General features: G+C 46.3%; 1 protein-coding gene across 2 annotated transcripts in view; it reads left to right on the forward strand.

Annotated features, from left to right (window-relative positions):
* LOC139346829 (partitioning defective 3 homolog) overlaps positions 1 to 13,018 on the forward strand; it is a 314,486-nt gene that overhangs the window by 133,127 nt on the left and 168,341 nt on the right. For both annotated transcript variants that reach the window (XM_070986146.1, XM_070986145.1), the window contains exons 6-7: positions 9,423 to 9,529; positions 10,535 to 10,618. In XM_070986146.1, coding sequence (XP_070842247.1) covers positions 9,423 to 9,529; positions 10,535 to 10,618 — 191 coding nt within the window. The remainder of the gene's footprint in view (positions 1 to 9,422; positions 9,530 to 10,534; positions 10,619 to 13,018) is intronic.

The raw sequence follows: 13,018 nt of genomic DNA on the forward strand, positions 1-13,018 counted from the left end.
AACCTCTGAAGAGAGAGGATGAGGAGGAGAGAGATGTTAGTCGTCCAATTGGTCCATTTGTGTTCTTCCTATACAGATGTAGTCATGGTAGCCACCCACTTTGTGCTGCAGCACTAAGAGGTGCTTGGTTTCATTCAGATATCGCTCTGTTCTTGACCGTGCACCCTTTCTATTCCGCTTTCTATCCACATTTGATTGAGAAAACCCAAACCTTAAGCAGTGGATGAGGATAGTGTGAGCATCCCGCCAACGCATTAATTCACCGCCCAGAAGACAAATGATAGCACGCTTGACTGCAGGAGCCTACCATGAAAGTGTACAGTAACTTTCATAAAGGTATCATTATGTTCCCGGTGACAGATTACCTATCTCATGCTAGTTTTAATCTTCATATTTCAGTGAAATGAATGAACATCAGCAGCTGTCGCGAACGTCTCAAAACTTCTGACAAACTTTGGCATACTTTTGACTTCTTCTTCTGTGTGAAAACATGCAAACTCTCTGGTATAATCCTTTGAATTTCTCAAGGCTGAATGCCCACACTGAATTTGGAACAGCCCAGACGGAGGTAATGGTGTCATTCCAGCAAAGAGCACCTCCGTAATGGGCCATACTTCTCCCTGCAGAGCAGTTTTCCATTGGAATTTTCTCCTGTTTATGGCCTACGTACACAGAACATGGGAGCTGTTGTGTAGAATAGCACCCCTGCTGAGCTCCATCACAACATGCGCTGATGTTCCCACATGCATCCGTGATCTCAACCAGAACCACGCTGACAGTCTTTTCCATTTGAAAACGGTGTGGTTGCTTAGCTCGTTGGGATTTATGTGTGTCTGTGTCTGGGCTGGAAGGTGGGACATTGGCTGAAATATGAATACGGATACCTTGATATGCACGTTTGCCTGCAGTAACGGGACCCTCTGTGTGCTCTGTCCATGTGTTGTGGCCGTCTGTCTACATATGGACAGTGTTTACATGCTGCAAATGAACGATCCCTGCTCTGATCTCTCTCATGTGTTGTGACACTTGATTTGATTTGATTTCCCCGTGCTCTTATCTCATCAGTGATTGCTATCACATGTTATTTATGGCAAGCAGATGATCTCCAACTATCCTCTAACTAGCACACAGTTAATCAGTCCATATTTTGTCTAAACTTGGACTTGACATATGCAAACAAAACACAGTTTGTTCCTTTATTTCCTTCCTCTTTCCTCCGTCCTTCTCCACTAATGCACACACACCTGCCACCCACCCAGACCCCGCCCCACCTTCCTGGGTCCACTAGATTGCCGTGGCTGCCTTTTGGGACGTCTCCTCATTACTGGCCCTCCACAGGCCCCTCATCTCCACACGGCTCTCTTCATTTAGTCCTGGCTGAGAGCATGGACTCCAGTAAATGGCTTTCTGTCTGCCCCTTATCCAAGAATTTCAGCTTCCAATTAAAATGAAATGGAAAGCGCCCCCCACCTCGCCCCATACTGCTCCCATGATGCCACAGACAAGCCCCCACTTACCACCTCCCCCCCGCTCAAACAAGGCAGCAAACAACGGCTGATCTGTGGAATAGACTGCTCACCCCCTGTAATAACTCACTGCAATGTGTACCAAAGCTTTACTTATTTTACCATTTAATTATTCATAGTTCAACATTATTCACCCACGTTCCTTCTTTCTTCAGTGCGTTTAGAGTTTTAGGAGAAAATGTCCCAGAGATGATGAATGAAATTCTAGCGTGAATAGCCGTTCACATTTTCTCTCCCAGTGCTGCCGTTATTTCTCGCTGATACGACATTTGCATCACAGTAACTATTGTGTTAATAGTTAGGATGACAATTTGGCCGTACAGGGAGTGCAGTTTATTGGCAGCCACCGTGCTACTCGATAAACCAGTGTGCTTCTGATTCGCATGATGGCGGGAGTGGCGACGAAAAATAATAATAATAAAAAAAAAGAAAACGTATTTAATTACATTCCAGATCTGAACCACGGGTACTCTCATTGAAATTCAAACACCCTCAATTATTTCAACAGGGGTAACATTCACTCACTGACCTTCACAGTTTGAAAGATGGATTAAACGTTCTGAGCAGTGGAAAGCAGACTGGCCTCCCACTCAATAAGCTCAAAATGATGATTAATCTGTGAAAAGCACCACAGAGCTCTTTTTAATGCATGGGTAAAGACCCAGGATTCAGCTGGGACCGTCTGCTCAGCGGGGCTGCGCACTCAACCTCCAGGATTATCTGTTCAGAATCACCTCCCCTCACCTAAACCAGGTGTCTGGAAAGTCATAATATCCCTTTTGAACTATTTTTTTTTTATGCACCAGAAACTCTAAATCTGCTTTAAACACCCCCTTTGAAGTGCTACTCTAATGCAAAAGGCTATGCACATTCAAACTCTTTGAAACACTTCCGTATTCAAACAACATTATTCACAGAGCTTGTAAGAGTAAGAAGTGCTCTGGACAAAAGCCGGTGACGATAACTCAATTCACAGTAATTCCTACCCGTTTGAACCTCCGGCTCTCTGGTACAGGAGTGGTCTGCTCCAGTTGCGGCCGTTATTGATGAGGTTTGGAAAAAGTCTTGTGCCTCTCTGTCCGCTTTGGGCCTTTGTTATTGACCTGGTGATTGATTTAAGCCCTCATAATTAGCAGGCCTAATTTAATTAAAGTGCAATTTAACGATACAGTGGGCAAAAGCAAAGGCAGCTGTGTCATTGATAGATCAGTCCAGGCCTGATATGAAGCAGGCACTGGCAGATGATGTATTCCACACACAGCAGGTCCATCAGTGACAGAGAGACAAAAGAAGAGACAAAGATCGTGGTGGAGAGACAAAGACGGAGTAAAGAGAGAGGCAGCCCTTTGTTTTTCCAAATATCAGCCAACAAACAGCACTGTCTGTGTCTCACCCCCACCCCTCCTCATCCCGCCGCTCTACGTCCTGATGTGGACAAATGCAGCCTCACATCTCTGATCTAATTTGCTTAACAGCATTAGGAACCTGTCTGTCCCTGTAATTTGCTTCAAGTAAATCCACGTCACGGCCTGAACTTTTGTGAGCCAGCCTTTCCGATCATCGGAAAACATCGCAAAGAGAGACGAATTTAAAGGCTGGAGATCTTTGCTGATTAAAAACAGGTGTCGGTGTGGGGGAGTTAAATGAATCTAGCCCAAACTGAGAATATGATGGACTGTGCGTGTTACTGGCAGGTCATCATTTAGTTGATTTGGGTTCTTATCAAATTATAACTGGTGAGAAATACAGTTCTAAAATCGAAATGTTTTCTGTTTCTCCATCCATGAGATGAATGCTTCCTGTTTTATGCTAGCGTTAGCTATTTATGAAGCACATCGGTGCATGCACACCAACGATGCGAAGACAGGAACTTAGAGTCAGTCCAAACTTTGCTGCCAGGAATGGGTGAGTGGAATCGAAAAGGTTGCCTCCTAACGCGTCCTGTTTCTATGTTTCTTAAAAATTTGGCAGCGGTTCCAATTCAGAACAGGTTCTTGATACCCAACCCTGCTCCCCACTGCCCTAACCTAGCACAACAACACATATTTAACTCCCTCTCCTCTTTATCAAAAGGAATAGTACATCTAAACTGGAGTACAAGTGCTCTCCTTTGAACAAGGCTGGAGCCCATGGGTGTGGGGTGTGAAATATGAAAGACAACACATGTCCTCATCAGAGGACAGGCACTGCCTCGGCTTGCCCCCTTGGCATACAAACATAGGACTGTAGTATAGCAGCCTCCCTCTCTCTTCCACTCTCCCTCACACACATACAAAGCAAGACATAGCAGACAGCGGGGTCGCACTGCTTTGATTTCCTTCCAGACCTACAGTTTCCCGTCCAACAGGGAGCTAATAGTTTGCCAAAAAAATGAAACATTCATTGAAAGATCCTGATACGGTTGCTACTGTGCTGTATATTCTGAGCTCAGCTCCTTTCACATCAACACGATAAATCCTCATTGCCGCATATTGAAATCACCATTAGCTTACATCATCAAGAAGATCATAACAATATAAAGGAGATAATAACGTATGCTGAAACTGGTTTTGGCATCTCTGATGACACCCATTAAGTGCCATATAGGGAACTTGTGGGTAGGATGAAGGAGGTCATTATGAGCCTCTCATCATCCGCTAACCAGTTTAACTCTTTGCCCAGCCTTTTGTAATGTTCCCTTATCCCCAACTTAAATGTAAATAAGTGTCTAATAATCTCAGTCATTCTGACAAATTGGTTGTTTTAATGGCATCAGAGTCCAATGGGATAAAGAGTTATAGATGGTGGAGAGGGTGGGGCTGGGTCCTTGGGTGCAACAGTCAAGTCCAATCTATTCACAGAGGCCATTTGGGTGCATAATTTGGCCCTAATGGCAGTTTCCTCTGAGGGGGTGGATAGGACGGATAAAAGACCTTCTGTAACATGAAGAATAATGCATTTGTGTAAATTTTGTCACAGATATGAGCAGGTCATCCTGCACTCTGCATATGCCCTCTGATGGCAGCTGGTGAAGGCTGCCGCTCTGTTTTGAAGTACACAAGCTGGAATCATCCATTGTGCAAATGTACCATAAAAACAGAACGCGATCATTTGGAAATGAACTGCGCTTCCTGACGATAGCTTTACAAAGTGTACTTGAGCTCATGTAGTAACGTATTTATACAATCATGTGTTCACAAAGTGGTGAACCTCGCTCCATCCCGCTTGTGAACGGCGGAGCCTTTCCAGTTGCTGCATCAAATTTAGAAGAAGCGTGTATTTACACGAGTCAGTGAAGCTTATGAGGTGACACATTAAATAGTATATGTCAAAAATGATTATCAAATGATCACATTCTGTTTTATTTATATTTCACACAGCGTGTGTCTTTGGAGTTATAGGTGTCCAACGCTGTAAAGCCACTTACAACTGCTGAGTGAAAACGGCGACATTCTGGCTCCAGTTAAGATGGAAAAATATTGGTAATTGCTCTGTGAGGTCGAAGTAACTTTAATGGAACTATTAGGAGTTATTACCAGCAGCTTGTCTTTGTATGTCGATGGCGTTATGCAATGCAGCAGGACTGTGAAGTCCTGTTTGGTCTTGTCTGTTGTACAGTGTTTAGTCAAACTGCATTAACAGGAGGTAATGAGGGTACAATTATGGCTCCTTAACCTTCTGTGAAGGAGTGGAAAAGCTTCTGCCCCCCCCCCCCCCCCCAACCATTTTTCTCTACTCACTGAAAACAACTTCTTTTCACATGTTGCCATCATTTGTTACCTTTGGCTGGTTTAATGTTTCCATAAGGGGCGTATGTCACCTTGCACAATTAATGTTTCATATTTTTAGCTGGTCCGATCAGGAAGCAGGCCAGTCTTTGTAAATATTTCAGCGGCCATTTGGCTAAAAGCTCTGGCTAAATAGCTTGTTTCCTTTATTTGTTCATACAGCAAACACGCCATGGTTCATTTTGAGGCATTTTTACATCCTCCTCTTTGGCCTCCATTGTTCTGCCGGGCACAGACAGCTCATTGTTAGGGAGCCTGTGACATCGCCCCACAGGGAGGCCTGTTCCACTCATGAAGCTGTCACACAGATGTGGACCTCAGCCCTAAAGCAGGGGTGGTGCCCAGAAACACACCATTTGCTGTGACCTTTGAACCTGTCCTTGTTAAGCCCTTGATGTCAAAGATGGGCTCAGGAGCCCCCCCCCCCTTCCCCTAACAACTACATGTTGTACTTGCCCATACCTAATGGCTTGACACACGCACACACATGCTTACAGTAGGTGGTTGATGGAGGATGACAGCTCCTCAACACACACACACACACACACACACACACACACACACACACACACACACACACACACACACACACACACACACACACACACACACACCATTTGCCCCAACCCTCCAGCAGTGAGCTTCAGTTTGTGTGTCTGTGTGTGTGTGTCCATCCTCCCTTCTCCCTCCGTGGTCCTCTTACCTGCCTGTCCATTTGAAGGTAACAAGACTCTGCACTTTGCCTTCCCTCTCTCTGCCTCTCTTTCTCTCTCCCTCTTTTTCTTATATGAGTTTCAATAATCTAATGCTGCAGCTGTCCGATGGCCAAGCCTGTAACACTTGCTTTTGCTTCCCTTCATTGTTAAAGAGGCTGGATTTTTGGCCACAGATCAGAGCTCTGAGCCCTCCTTACTGCATGGGAGGAAGGAGGAGAGGTGGGAGGAGGGAGCGAGGGAGCGAGGGAGGGAGGGAGGGGAGCAGAGAGAGAAAGAGACTGAGCTAGGAGTGAGTGCCATGGAGAGTTGAAAAGCCTTGTTGCTTCCCCACTCCACTGGTTACCAAGGGATCAACGGGGTGCTAAAAGCACTCAGGGGAAGAAGAAATGGAGGGTTTTAGAGAGGAGGAAAGGGGAGATTCAGAATGATGGAGAGACAAAGAAAAAAGAGCAGAGAGGCTGAATGGAGGGCCAAAGAAAAATGGGTGTATATTTAGCCTGTGTCTCTCCTCTGCTGTCACTCAGCGCTCAGCTTTGCCACTGACACAAGGACAGGCAATACGTGGGCTGGCAGTGAATATAAAGGGAGGTGGCTTCATCTGCTGCCCCTGGTCACAAGGAGACACTGACCCCTGCAAGACCCCTGCAATAATAGAACAGCTATCTGTAAGGAGGTCACTGCATGAAATGCCAAACTTATCAAGTCATTATTTATTATATTCGGCCTTAGAAAAGCGACATGTTTGACTGGTCAAAGCGCAGACTTTGTCCAGAGTCTCAGACAATGAACAAACTGTGGCCTTGCTGGTCGGATATCCCCGGTTTTAACTCTAATGAACCGCAGGGGCCACTTAAGCACTGCCTCGTGAATCCAGTGTCAAGTGTCAATCATGTCTCTCTGTTTATGGTGGAAATTGACTGGCAGTTGAAGCGTGTTGTGCATTCAAATACGAGAATGAAAGCATCCCCAAGCGGCTGCGGTAATGTGCTCTTATATCAAAACACTCGCACTAACAAAACCAGCGGTGTAAGACGGGTCTATTATTTTGTTTCAGCTAAACAATATGACAGCGCGCCTCAGTTTAGAGGTGTTAAACATTAGCACAGTTTTCATAAAAGCATTAAAAATCCTGCCAGAACAGTTGAACGATTGCACTTTGCAGATGTCCTTGGAAGGAAAGTCAGTGTGTGAGTCAGGAGGGTGTGAGCAGATCACTGCACTTGTATCAAGGAGAAAACACTCAAGAAAGTTCTCGCATACGTTCATAAAGTGGGATTTTAAGACAGTGCCCTGCAGTTCACCCCCCTACATGATCGTTTCTGTCCCATTGCTCTCATTCACAGTTCATTTTCTCTCTTCACTCCTCCACTGCCATCTCACTCCGGTTTGTTCACTCTTATGAAATCTATTTTTTTTGTTTTTATCACAGGATTCTTCTTTCCTTTAGTGTCATTTTCACACTTCCTCTCGGTTTTTCACACCTTTTGTCTGGAGCATACCTGAATAGAAATATCACTTTGCTCTGGTGCTGCTTTGATATCCGCTCGTGCCTTTTTATGGTAATCCTACCTGTCACGTTCACACGCTCAACCTGCTTACACTGTGCTTTTGGCCTGGTGCAAATGAAGCGCCCCTCCCCCTAAAACTCACAGATACTTTTGTCTTTCTTTATTCTTTACTTGTCCTTTAAGCCATCACCTCAGATATCCAGTTTCTCCTACATTGAAGCGGAAATGTGCTAAGAGGGCAAAGAGAGATGCAGTCACGTCACAACCACTTGCCATCTCTATCAATAGACAGCAGATTGTTGCGGAGAACTCCTGTTACTGAAGTTAATTACATGTCACTTTCTGTGGTGATACATTGCGAATCAGCTCACCTCTCTGTTGTCTAATGAGAAAGACGGCGAGCTTCGTTCGTCTCCACATTCTTTCAGCTTTCACACCTCGGTTTCTGATCTCACATCATATTTATTCTTCGCGTCCCTTCCATGACCTGCGTTCTTATTTATGGATTCCCACAGGTGGCCAGATGCATTGAACACAGCATATATACAGAATTCACATAAAACAAATCCAGCCGACCCACCGGGGAGGTTTTCATAAAAGGCTTTGTGAATAAGTCTCCCTGCGTGGCACCCCGCGTGACACCTCAGCTGACATGTAATTAAAAGCGTGGGCTGCTGCTTGACGGACTCATTTTCATACTGGACAGTTATAGAGGGGAGGCACACAGATAGGGTGAGTCGAGGTCTCTTAAGGTAGCCTGCTGATGAAATTTTCATGCCCCCACCCCACCTTACCCCCCGACTCTAATAAATAAATAGGAGACAGAGTCCCTTTGTGCCACGCAGGCGTGTCACCAAAGATATCGTGGCCTCTGAAAAGGGTTGAATCCATTTCCATAAAGAAACCAGGAAGGCACAAAACCTATTTAGATGTGCTTGACATTTCAGTAAAAGAGAGAGAAACAGGAAGGTGAGGGGTGAGGGCGGGGAAATATCGGCAGCTACCAAAGCATTTTAGCAGAACCTCCAAGATACGCTGTCTGGGTGCTGACAAGTTCACACACACACAGACACACACAGGAGCAGTAATAGGACAAAGTGAAATTACTACCTCTTTTCAAAATGAAGAAGTTTTGACATTCAGTGTGCTTGACACTTGCTGATGAAGCTCCCTGGCTCCTCCTGTATCTAACCTTCATCAGATGAAGATTAGCTGAAATTGAACCCTGTGTTATTAAATATGTCTCCCTCCTATGCTACATGCAGCATGTCATCACTGCATGTAAGTGCTCTGTTCAATCTGTACCATCTCTAGAAAGAGAGCTCAGATAAAGATTTTCCTCTCCATTAAGGAGAGCATGAAGCTGCTCTGTCTCGTCTCAGAGCCTAGTTAAGTCCTCAGACGTCTGGCTCGCCTGTAAAATCCACCGCCTCCCAGCCTCACTGCTTAATGGCCCAGCAGGAAGATGAGTAAATGAAATGAAGAGTGAGAGAAACAAATGACAGCGAGCGTGACCACTTTCCTTCGCTCTGGACCTGATCTCATCACCGCAGAAATCCGGCAGCGATGCCACGCCCCGGGCCAGACCTGATTGATTGAGCAGGAGCAATCGATCATGGCCACTTTGTCACTACAGTCGCTGAAGAGTTTGGCTCGGGAGGGACGCTTCTGCAGCATCACTGCCCCCATCTGTGCTCCACCGAAAGTCTCTTTTGATTTAGAGTGGAGGACGTTACTTGTTCTTGCAGGTAATTGGATTAAAAGCCAGAGGAGAGATATGGGCAGGAGAGGAGGAGATGCAAGCACAGCCAAATAGAAATAATGACAGAGAGAGGGTGAGTTTTTTACTTTGCTGGAGCAGTCTTTTAATGATTTATCCTGCCTTTTTTCCTTTTTTCTTTTTAGGAGGAGGAGGAAGAAGAGCAAAGGAAACAAGAAAGGAGGATTGAAAGGATAGAGCCAGTCGGGAGGGCTGACTCCTCATTGGAACATTCACCTGTGTTAAGTCTGGAGTGAGTGCTCCCCAACACACCCCACCACCACCCACTGCATATACCAAACACCCAAATAACTATGTGTGTGTATTGGTGATCACTCACCTTTCCACATAGTTCTATGATCAGGTCAAAATGACATTTTTTTTAGTGTTTTTGTTCATGACTAATCCGATTTGCAAATGTTAGCATGCTAGCATGCTAAGCTGAGATGGCACTGCCACTGTTGCATCTTAGCATTGTAATTGTGAGCATGCTAAAGTTAGCATGTATCTCATGGCACCACTGTGCCTGAGCACAGCCTCACAGAGAGCAAACATGGATCCAGACTGTTAGTCTCATTCAGTGCTTTGTGCACAAATTAAAATTCCATGTTTTATGGGGTGGCTGCAGAAATCTTAAACACTGGACAAATGGAAAGCAAAATATCTGCATGGCAGATTTCACTAGATATACGTTTTTTTTTATTATTATTTTGGTGAACTTACCTTAATAAGTGCCAGAACGTCCTCATTATAATACATATACACATACACATATTAACACATGACAGTGACACAAAGTGGACATCAAGACCCCGCCTTCTTTCATCAACATCATCGCACACATCTGCATCAGCGGCTGCTCGTGTTCATTTGTCTTCACGTCTTTATCTGCACAAATTAACCTTCTCCTCCTCCCTTCCTCACGTTTTTCAATTAATCTGTTCTATTTTAGCGCAACATTCTGATCTTAATCACTTAATTGGAGTCTCCATTTGGGTCCCTCATCGACCCTGAGGTCCACCAGCCTGACTCTATAATGGATGACTTCGTATAGACAACACAATGCAGCCTAAGCAAACAGGCCACACCAACCCCCATCCCATACATCCCAGCAATGTCTTGTCATGTTTGACTATGTTGTCTTTTACTTCCGGCGTTTCTACATTTTCTTGTCATTGCTGTTATTTGTTATTCATGCACGTCTCCCCCCTGCCTCCTCCTTCTCGTCCTCTCGGCCTCATCCATCATCGTCCTGCAGTGGCATGCTCAAGCCGGTCGAGGTGTCCAATGAAGGAGGGCCCCTGGGGATCCACGTAGTGCCTTTCAGCTCACAAGATGCCAGGTAAAAACGATAAAATCAAATCTGAGAGTCAATGCAGCTTAGTGTACAACAGTAGCTGGTTAGCTTCACCATCCAGTATGTCTCCTGCATCCTTTGCTTTGAAGCCCTGTGGGTGTTGCTTTCTTTTTACTTTTACTCATCATTTCCCCCCTTTTTTCTCACTTTCTCCAACTCTCTGCTCTTTCTTATACATCTCCTTTTACATGTTGCTGTAGGCGGACATTTTCACTGACTCCACTGACTACACTGACACCGATTCTTCTGGCCATCTCTCTATTTTTGCAAGGCTCACTGCTGAAACACCACGCCCATACCCAGCACCGCTCACATCCCACAGCTGCAAAGCCCCCAGTGGGAAAGAGAATAGATGAAAGTAGTTTTGCTCCTGGCTGCACGGTTTTTCCACGTCGCGCTATGCTTTTTTTATTCTAACTTATGTCCTCAGTCACAATGGTGTCCGCTCTACCTTGAAGGTGATTCAGACTGCCTTATTTTGCCTCTTTTTTTAAAAAAAGGCGTGTCAATGACAGAGGAAAAGAGGAGAAAGGCATCCCAGTTTATAGTTATTCCAGAAAAAAAGGACAGAGGAAGTGGCCAGATGTAATCAAACTAAAAGCCTGTGTAGAACACAGATCCCTGCTGCATGCCAAGGGACTGGCACAGCATCAAGGTGAATGTGAGTCCTCGGTGTGGGGAGAGGGAGCCAGGGGAATGAGGTGAAAAGACGGGGCGAGGAGATGAAATGGGATGACATTTGAGAGAGAGAGGACGGCTGTCATTGAAGATTGCTGCGTGTCATTTCTTTGGGACACTAATCCCATCGCTGTTTATAAGCAAGTGTCAGGAAACTATATTTAGCTTTGACCCCGTGTGATTGACTCCCTCTGAAGCCGCGACGCTTTGAGTTATCCTGAGTCAGAGAGGGAACATAATGATTCACGATGAGTCGCACCAAGCAATATGGCTCAAATGAAGTTCAAATCCAACAGTTTATTAGACACGCTGTTGTCCTTGAGCTCCTCTGAATTCCCACTAAACCACACTGCATCTTGCAACACATAGCAGCAATGCTGCACAGCTAGTAAATTTCTTCTCCATCAGCTAACGTCGGCACTAATAGCTATCAGAGCCTTCAATTAACTTCAGACATGATAAGACTTAGCGTCTGGTCAGTGGGATGATGCTAATGGCCTGGCCCGGCTCTTTCCTGTGTGCTCTGAGCTAGGACAGGGGGCATTAGGCTCAGCGGGCTGTCATTAGTGTCTAGACCAGGGCCACAGGGGTCAGACAGCCAGCAAAACCAGACAGCAAACAAGGAACTTCAGGCACTCCAGCAGCGGCTGCCCGCGTTCTGCTTCTCTGTACTGACATCAAGCGAGATCCAAGCAGGAGGGGAAGACAGCTGAAGGAGAGAGCTTAGAGACTCTGAAAGACTGTAGACTTAGAGTTTCAGGAGACAGTATCTCTCTCCCTCACACACACACACACACACACGCACACACAAACACACACACACAGATCCTTACCGGCAAATGAACTCATGCAGCTTGTGAAAAGTATGGACTTACCTTGAGTGGTGCGTTCCCACACAGACTCTCGCTGTCTCTTTCTTTTTGTTACACACATGCAAACAGTTTGTGAGCAGTGCTGATCTGCCTTCAATGCTGCATACACACATGCACACACGCGCGCACACACACACACACACGCCCCTCACAGATGCATCCATCCATCCATCCATTATCTTCCGCTTATCCGGGGCCGGGTTGCGGGGGGAGCAGTCTGAGCAGGGACGCCCAGACTTCCCTCTCCCCGGACACTTCCTCCAACTCTTCCGGGGGGATCCCGAGGCGTTCCCAGGCCAGCCGAGTGACGTAGTCACCCCAGCGTGTCCTGGGTCTTCCCCGGGGCCTCCTCCCGGTGGGACATGCCTGGAACACCTCCCTAGGGAGGCGTCCAGGGGGCATCCGATAGAGATGCCCGAGCCACCTCAGCTGACTCCTCTCGATGCGGAGGAGCAGCGACTCTACTCTGAGCTCCTCCCGGGTGACAGAGCTCCTCACCCTATCTCTAAGGGAGCGCTCCGCCACCCTGCGGAGGAAACTCATTTCAGCCGCTTGTATCCGGGACCTCGTTCTTTCGGTCATGACCCAAAGTTCATGACCATAGGTGAGGGTAGGAACGTAGATTGACCGGTAAATCGAGAGCTTCGCCTTTCGGCTCAGCTCCTTCTTCACCACGACAGACCGATACAGCGACCGCATTACTGCAGCCGCTGCACCGATCCGCCTGTCAATCTCACGTTCCATCCTTCCCTCACTCGTGAACAGGATCCCAAGATACTTAAACTCCTCCACTTGAGGCAGGAACTCTCCTCCAACCTGAAGGGAGCAAGCCACC

This window comes from Chaetodon trifascialis, chromosome 18, assembly GCF_039877785.1.
Source record: "Chaetodon trifascialis isolate fChaTrf1 chromosome 18, fChaTrf1.hap1, whole genome shotgun sequence".
NCBI lineage: Eukaryota > Metazoa > Chordata > Actinopteri > Chaetodontiformes > Chaetodontidae > Chaetodon > Chaetodon trifascialis.